This window comes from Fusarium sambucinum, chromosome IV, assembly GCF_050947815.1.
Source record: "Fusarium sambucinum isolate potato_lamoka chromosome IV, whole genome shotgun sequence".
Taxonomy (NCBI): Eukaryota; Fungi; Ascomycota; class Sordariomycetes; order Hypocreales; family Nectriaceae; genus Fusarium; species Fusarium sambucinum.
In genome coordinates, this window is record NC_139291.1 from 1,388,675 (window position 1) to 1,396,835 (window position 8,161).

Here is an 8,161-nt window from a genome sequence, read left to right on the forward strand (position 1 = left end):
GCAGCTAGAAAGCGCTATGGGTATAACAAAATGAAGAATGAAGAATGAAGTGCCCGAGACACTTGACTCCAACAGGGAGGTGCCCAGTACTTCAGTTTGGGTTTCCATGACAAGCCAACTCAATTTGACACGCAAAGACCAGATGTATGTTGAAGTATTTCATGTTGTCTAACATATCAGTACATATACATGTCCCAAACACATATCTACATCAGACCTTTCTGGCCGTAATCATATGGCAATCGCTATTGCTTTCACGCTTTTGCGATAAAATTCTTCCGCTCTCATGCCCCGAGTTTTGCTTTGTGCAACCCTCGTCAATCCCATCTCAAACATTTACCCTGACCACCCATATCAAAATGGACCTAGACGAACGCCCCAGTATGCATCAAGACCAACAGCAACACAAATGAAATGGCCGAAAGACCGTGAGGGGTAAACCAGCTAGAATGAAAAAGACACCATGCCGCTCTGCGCCGTTGCATGCAGTTCATGCTTGTAAGGTATAAGAAAGCGAAAATAAAGAACACAGAGGCATCTCTAACCGAAAGACTGCCTTGAATTGCCGCCAGGCAGCACAAAGTTAACCAAATTCAAGAGATATCTTTTCTGTTGTTTGTATACAGGGTGTGGGTGGGAATCTCAAGGTAGGTTCGCCAAATGGACTTCATAAAGGGTGGTTTTGGGAGGATGGTTCAGTCATGATCCAAGAGCTGTGAGGTCATGGCATGGTTTGAGATGATCATGACGTGGGAGAGGCCGTATATCGTATTATAATATGGATAGTCATTACCATGCTTCCTCCTCGTCAGATCCGGGTGCGTACTTTGGCATCCTCTTGATTTGCGATAGAAGAGAATCAAGTTCAATCCAATTGTCGTCGTTCTCGGCAAACTTTCGGTGTTTTCGTGATAGGATGTGCTACAAAGGTTAGTCATCAAGTTTAAAAACAGTCAAATAAGTTTGCTTACCTCGTCAAAATCGCGGAACTTATCCTGGCAGTTCTCGCAATAACCGGGCTTTAGGTCCTTTTTACTCTTAAGTGGTTGGGACTGTGTTCTTCGCTCAGTCTTTTGAACTTCCTCCTCTTGCACCTCAGCGGGTCGTGATGTGTGTCGGCCCATCGTTGTTGATCGGCTAGACGCAACATCTATTGACACTTCAGCCAAACGACGCGAGCTTACATCGAATGAAGCAGGAGCAGCCTTCTGCAAAACCTTCCTCTGGAGACCGTGAACTTCTTTACTAGTTCCAGCCTTGGCACCGTTGACACCAGATGTCGACGAGATCATCTGCGAGCGAATAGCCGAGGTAATATTCGACGGTTGCACACCGGATGCGACAGGCTCGCCAGCAAAAAGGCGGCCAGCAGCAGCACGGCTTGTAAAAGCATTTTGTGGTCGGAAATCCGCTTGCTTTGAGATAGTCGCCTTGGCTGTGTTGATGTTGAAGACATCAGTGGGTGTTCCAGCACGGACTCGGTTCTGGCCATCTTCCATCTCGGTGATAGTTCGCTTTCCGGTTACCGGTTTTGGCATTGGGGCCTGAGGTGGCTTGATTACATGAGCGGCTTCCTCTCGCTTGGCTTGTCGAGCCTTTTCTTGCTCTCGTTGCCGTCGGTGATCCTTTTCGGGAACATCGTGATCTTCCACAAAGGGACATCTGCCATTTCCAACACTTCGGAACTGTGGCCACTCTCCATCTGACTTGTTCGTAACCTTGGGGTATTCACGAACCATGACAGGCTTGTTCTTCTCATCCATATCCCACACATAGATATGAGGACCTTTGAAATAGGTCAACTCGCGATGAACGGCGGTTGGGTCGCGGTCTGAAGGTCCGTTCACGCGCTCATTATGCAACAACTGGAGCAAATTGGCCTCCCGGGAGTTGCCATAATGGCTTCGGGTGCTTGCAGATCTCGAATAAGAGGCATTACTCGTCTCAGCTTCAAGCAAAACAGACAACATGTTCTGAAACTTTTCCAAAGACCAGATTTTCTTGCCCATCTCACGAGCCTTGTGTAGGACATCATTGTTCCTGGTTCCTCTGGTTCGCTTAGTGGGGTCATCAATTTGCTGCGTCCTTGTGGGAGCATTACGGAACTCGGACAGAAGTTTCCTTCGTGCTTCGGTGTTTCGATTCAACAATGACGGGTTGATGGTTTGGGGTTGTTCTTCAGATTCGTGGTGTTCATCGCGGTGGTCCAGTTCCTGCTGCTGGTGTCCCTCTGGCCTCTCGGGTGGAATTGATCGAGTAGTGACGACATGGGTGACCGAGATGGAAAAGAAAGGTTCTTGCGTCTAAAGGTTGGTCAGTACAGTACCGTCCGGGTTTTATAAGACAACATACAGCACCAAGATAGTTGACTTTTCTTGTTAACCTCGCACGAACGTCATCTGGTATACTCTCAAAGTAAAAAACCATCTTGGGGAACTTGGCACGATGATGCCTCTTCCATGCTTCCTTCTCATTATCCATATCACGGGCTACGTTTGTCGGGACAGTCCTTGATCTTTCCTTTGTCGAAGGACGCGTAGTGCCGCGTTGAACCAGAACCTGTGTCCGGGTTGACCTGGATGGGGATCGAACCGGGCGCTGCACGCCATTATCGAGGACCTGTTTCTTTAGAGGCGGCGGCTGGCCATAGGTTTCTTCACGCTGGACGGTAGCATAGGAACGTTTCTGCTTAGCATAGCCAGCCAGGGCAGAAACTCCACGGAGAGGTGAGTTGGCAACATTAGGGTTGTTGGTTAACGGACCCCGTCTCGAAGACATGGCCGATATGGGACCGGGCGTTGGTGATAGAGATATAGTTGCCATGTAAAGCCCGTGAACTGCTCTGGGGGTGAGTAGCCAGAGCAGAGGGCGTATAAGCAGGACGACAAAAGTCTATGGTGGACGTCAGAGGTGACGTGACGAATGTTGAGCTGTTATTGGCGGTTGTCGATCGTGGGTAGTGGTCGACTGGTAGTGGTAAGTAGTCTTGGGAGGGGCTGGGAGGATGAGACTTTGACAGCACGCGACGCGGAGCCTGACACGTCCAGAGACAAAGACAATGGGAGTCAAAGGGGAGGGAGGGTAATAGATGGAGATCAACACATCAGAGGAGATTCGAGGCAGATATGAAGAGAGAAAGAATTGACCGACGAAAATGGATCAAATGATGAACAACAACAAACCGGCCGTAATTGTTTTTTTGTCGGAGACCTTTTTGGTCGGGATCCAGTCTGTCTGCTTTGGATGTAGGGAAACGAGCCTGAGGGGACGGGTCCCAAATGACTTTGATTGATTACTTAGCAGTCTCTACCTTCCACTTGACCCAAAGCAAACCAGGCGTGTTCTGGTAGAAGTCGCGCTTGGCACAACAGCGCTATGCCTCTCCTGTGCGGCTGAGCGGGGACCGCCGGGGGCCCTGTACTTCAGTGGAAGCCCTCTGTGGCCCGCTGGGCTGTCCACTACAAAAAACACCGCCATGTCACGGGCCTGCCGTCTATTAACCCAGCAACGAGAGGATCCTACCTCCAGAACCGGGAAATTAAGATACAGAGACGAGACCAGTCAGTGAATTTCAGCCTCGTACCGAAGACGGGGATTTTGCGCGAGACATTCACGGAGAGAACAATAACAAGAACTAAGACATCAAAGCTTGAAGTTACGTTGTGAGCCGTTAAACAACCGTGTTAAGAGGGGAGGAATGCACTTAGGAGTGAATCAAAAGATTACCTACACATACCAACTTTATGCAGAAAAGCATTGCTTGTCTGCCTATCAACTTAACGGTAACTAACCCTTGTGCGTGAACCGCATTGAAACATCCGCCTGTTCAATCTTTCTGCCCGCTGTCTTGCGTCTAGCCTCGGGCCAATCCTGGTCATAATTTTTAGTCTGGCGTCATCATAACGTTAGCATAGAGACTTTTGACATTGGCATGTTCAATTGATGTGAAAGGCTCCAGTTTCTGCCGAAAAGATTTGCGTTAAGCTCAATTGCTCAGACCATCTATCTATAACCATCATCCCGCAATGAAACTCCCTCGAGCTCCGTTCCGGAGCGTAGATCCTCGTTTACCCCTCCGAGCCGTCTCGACAAGAAGCATATCAACAATAGGTCTCACAGCCAGACCAAAGCTGCCTTCAAGTACACCGGCCCGTCTCCGAACATATGCCTCCGTGTCCGCCTCCGAGCTCCGATTCGGACAACCCGTCCATGAGACACATCCTCATATCTTGAAAGCCGGTGAAATTACACAGGGCATCACAGCACAAGAATATGCCGACCGTCGAGCCGCACTGGCACACTCCATGACAGATGGAAGTGTTGCGGTTCTACATGCCGCATCCTTACAGTACAAGTCCGGAGCTGTCTTCCACGCCTATCGACAAGAATCCAACTTTCTATATCTTACAGGATGGATGGAAGGGGATGCTATTGCGGTGATACAAAAGACGGGTCCCAACTACGGCGATTATGTATTCCACATGTTTGCCAAACCCAAGAATGCTCGGGAGGAACAGTGGAACGGCTATCGCAACGGTGTTGATGCTGCAAGAGATATATTCAACGCTGATGAGGCGCATTCTATCTACGAGGCAGAACACTTGCTACCCAAGATCCTTGACAAGGCCAAACTTATCTACGCAGACTCACCACCCTCTAAAGGCGGCATTGCTGCCACAGCGACTTGGCTATGGCGGCTCATCTCTGGCAAAGATATACGACCAACCCGAACACCCCTCTACTCCGTCATGAATAAGCTTCGGGTGGTCAAGAGTGAGGCAGAGGTTGCCAACATGCGCCTTGCTGGTCAGATCTCAGGGCGGGTCATCACAGATGCAATGCGCCAGCCCTGGAAACGTGAGAAAGATCTACATTGGTTTCTTGACTACAATTTCGCTGCCAATGGATGCGAGGGCCCGGCTTACATCCCTGTGGTAGCTGGCGGTGAGCGCGCAAACTGTATTCACTACACGGTGAACAACAGCACATTCAACGAGGACGAATTTATTCTCATCGATGCGGGCGGCGAATACGGGACCTACATTACTGATATATCCCGCACATGGCCGGCTTCTGGCCGCTTCACCCCCGCTCAGCGCGACCTATACCAGGCCGTCCTCAATGTACAGCGATCCAGCGTCTCGCTGTGCAGGGAAAGCTCTCGACTCTCACTAGAGGACATTCACAACGTTACTGCGCGTGGTCTTGTTGACCAGCTGCGCGCTATCGGATTTGATGTTACCATGGCCAACATCGACCAGCTCTTCCCCCACCATGTCGGTCACTATATTGGCCTTGACGTGCATGACTGTCCTGGATACAGCCGTCGCGAGGCCCTTCGCCGCGGCCACTGCGTTACCATCGAGCCGGGTGTTTACGTTCCTCATGATGACCGATGGCCGGCCGCCTTTCGGGGCATGGGCGTCCGAATCGAGGACAGCGTGTGCGTAGACGACGATTCACCCTACATTCTGTCCACCGAAGCGGTGAAAGAGGTTGACGACATTGAAGCGCTACGATCATGACCAGTACTGCATTGACTTTGTAAACATACCCATAGACTTGATGTGTATAAAATGTATAGTACGATTTCATAATGCAACTGTAACGGTCTTTGTCCCGCTTACGACCCACCTGTATGTTGTTGTTGCTAGGCCTACATTTTTGTTATTGCAGCTCAATGTGAAAACAAAGAAAAGACCGCGTGATAGTTCATGACCAGGGTATAAAAAAGGTAACGCCACAACCGCCTGCAGGTAAAATTAAATGCATGTAAGAGCCTATACATGCATATGTATGTTTTATTGCTGTTGGGTCGTTAAAAACATGGCCATTTGTTATCAAAACAGTCAATATTTAGGGTAATCAACCATTCACGAAAACAATACTGGATCCGCAAGCTGCCATGGAGACCCCAGCCTCGACAAGCGGGTATTGTAAGAATATCACCAAACCGTATCCGGATGATGAATACAACCAACAAGTTACAACGCGCTTCTACTAGCAAACACGATTTAAAGCATGACTCAATGTTGATACATGAACTAAGATGAGTAGTATATACACCACGATTCATCTCTGGGGTATATTTATACAGTATCCCAAACACGCTTGGACCGTAATCATCATGTCTATTCTAGCAGAAACCTCTTGGATCAAAGAGCGTTCGGCTGTGGTTTGGCATCAAGAACGGCTGTCGAGCCGAGGCGCTGAGAAGTTGTTCGAATGCCTGGAGGCGCCGGGCCAACTCTTGATGTTCCTTCATGATAGCCCTATTCCGCCTTTCTAGATGCTGGATATACTCTGTTGCCTTTGTTAAAACAGTGCCCTGTGAAACGTTAGTTATCAGTCTACGTCGCGGCGACTACGGTTTACTACTGACCTTGCTCACTTTGGGCGCTCGTTGTGAGTCTCCTTCAGCCTCATCATTCTCTCCATCCTCTGGTATTGAGTGGAGAGCTGGTACAGCGTCGCGGAGCTCAGCAATCTTGTCCTTGAGATTCGTTCGATACTTTCGCTCAATATCGTTATGAGCTGTCCGGTCCCCAGCCTTGAGCTTCTCTTTGCCTTTAATATCGGACGTCGCAGTGCTTGTGCGCGATAGTCCTGGCCTAGTTGAGCTGAGACCAGTCTCGCTCGAATTTTCCGTCTTAATGTCCTGGTTTCGAGATGGCGCCTTGGAACTATTGGTAGGTGTAGGTGTCTGCTTCTGACTGCGGCCTCCGGTCGGTGTACCCAATAGTGACTCGATGTTGCTGTTAAAGTCGGACATTCCCGTACCAAGACCAGCCCCAAATCCTAAACCGAAGCCAGTGGCAGGCATAAAGCTGGATGACGTTCGACCAGTATTCATTGCGATGGCAAGAAGTCTCCTTTGTTCGTCATTGCTTAGAACCTGGTTGTTGCCCATACCAGACATGGCCTGTCCAAAGCCAAAGTTCATGGCTTCTTGGGTATTGCCCATTCCCAGATCCGGTTCCGTACGAATACCGGGTTCTGGCTTTTCCCAGCTGAGCGGTGTTGAGTATAGACCCTCTCGAGGTGGCACTTCTGGTGGTGGCATAGTCTCGATCTTTGACAAATGCTCCTCCAAACTCATCGAGTCAAGTCCTTCCTCTTCTTCATCAGATAGGGCGTTGTCTAAAGCGTTGTCGTCAAAATACTCTGCGCCCTGAAAAGGGAGAGAGCTTGCGTAAACACCGGTACCAAGACCCGGTGTATTCGAGCTCGATCCATACCCAGGACTTCATCGATAATCAGCCTCCGATTCATCAATATATAGCGTAAACATACCGGTAATGAGTGTTGGCATTGCTGTTCATGGGGTCATAACGCTTTGAAAAGTCAATTTCGTAACTTCCTGTCCTCTCGGCTTCATCATCATCAAATCGAATCCAGTAGTCCAGAGATTCCAATGCAGAGTCAGTGTCGACCTTTGTGCGCTTTCTATCATGCGCATGTCCATCTCGTCGTCGCTGTTGTGGGTGGTTCCTTGGGTGCCCCCTATTAGGTAGTATAGTGTTGTTTGGGCCGGTGTAAGTCGATTGCATGGGGGCCTGGCCGAACGAGATGTCAGAGGCAGCTGTCGGCTGGAAATCGAAAGACGATCCCCCTTGATTACGGGATCCGCCCATGCCACTTTCCAAATCTGCTGGTCCCCATGGTGATGGATCTTGCTGTTGCTGAGATGACTGGTTGTTTTGACCAACGTTATTGAGAGTCTGGTTGTTGGGTACCGCGAAAAAGTTAAGAATATTTGGGTCCATTGCTAACACGGCATCCCGACCTTTGAGGTCGTGTTCGTCGTTCGGACCAAAGGATCTCGTGTCAACAACCCGTGCAGAGCTTGAGCCAGCTCAATTAGCGATGATGATGTTGATGTGAAACGGTGTGAACGGATCGGAAAATTCAATGAAAGAAGCTATGCGATCGAGCTTTGTCGCAATGGTGTTGGAATGTGTTTGAGGGGCTGGTTGTCAAAGCATAAGACAGTGGGTCAGCAGCAGTGGAGGATGGTAAGAATGATGATGATGACAATCTTGCGGATACAATAAAAATACACCGAAGCTTCAAGTATAAATTGTGAATGTATCGATTGTGAGTTGGCGATGCAAAAAGTGAGACCAGTTTATTAGAGGTGATGGGGTGAGAGTGTCGTCGA

General features: G+C 49.3%; 3 protein-coding genes across 3 annotated transcripts; 1 reads left to right on the plus strand and 2 right to left on the minus strand.

Annotated features, from left to right (window-relative positions):
* Window positions 1-789: 789 nt before the first annotated feature.
* On the minus strand, window positions 790-2,778 carry FSST1_000503 (protein serine/threonine kinase activating protein DBF4; the record flags this gene model as incomplete). Its single annotated transcript, XM_083231265.1, has 3 exons — window positions 790-921; window positions 972-2,303; window positions 2,353-2,778. The coding sequence occupies 3 exons, from the start codon at window positions 2,776-2,778 to the stop codon at window positions 790-792; spliced, it is 1,890 nt and encodes a 629-aa protein (XP_083090685.1).
* A 1,247-nt stretch (window positions 2,779-4,025) lies between these two features.
* FSST1_000504 (aminopeptidase) lies at window positions 4,026-5,525 on the plus strand (the record flags this gene model as incomplete). The annotated part of the gene is made up of 1 exon (XM_083231276.1): window positions 4,026-5,525. The coding sequence occupies one exon, from the start codon at window positions 4,026-4,028 to the stop codon at window positions 5,523-5,525; it is 1,500 nt and encodes a 499-aa protein (XP_083090686.1).
* A 611-nt stretch (window positions 5,526-6,136) lies between these two features.
* On the minus strand, window positions 6,137-7,766 carry FSST1_000505 (helix-loop-helix DNA-binding domain-containing protein; the record flags this gene model as incomplete). The annotated part of the gene is made up of 3 exons (XM_083231287.1): window positions 6,137-6,328; window positions 6,383-7,244; window positions 7,294-7,766. 3 exons carry the CDS (start codon window positions 7,764-7,766, stop codon window positions 6,137-6,139), a joined length of 1,527 nt encoding a protein of 508 aa, XP_083090687.1.
* Between the last annotated feature and the right edge of the window lie 395 nt (window positions 7,767-8,161).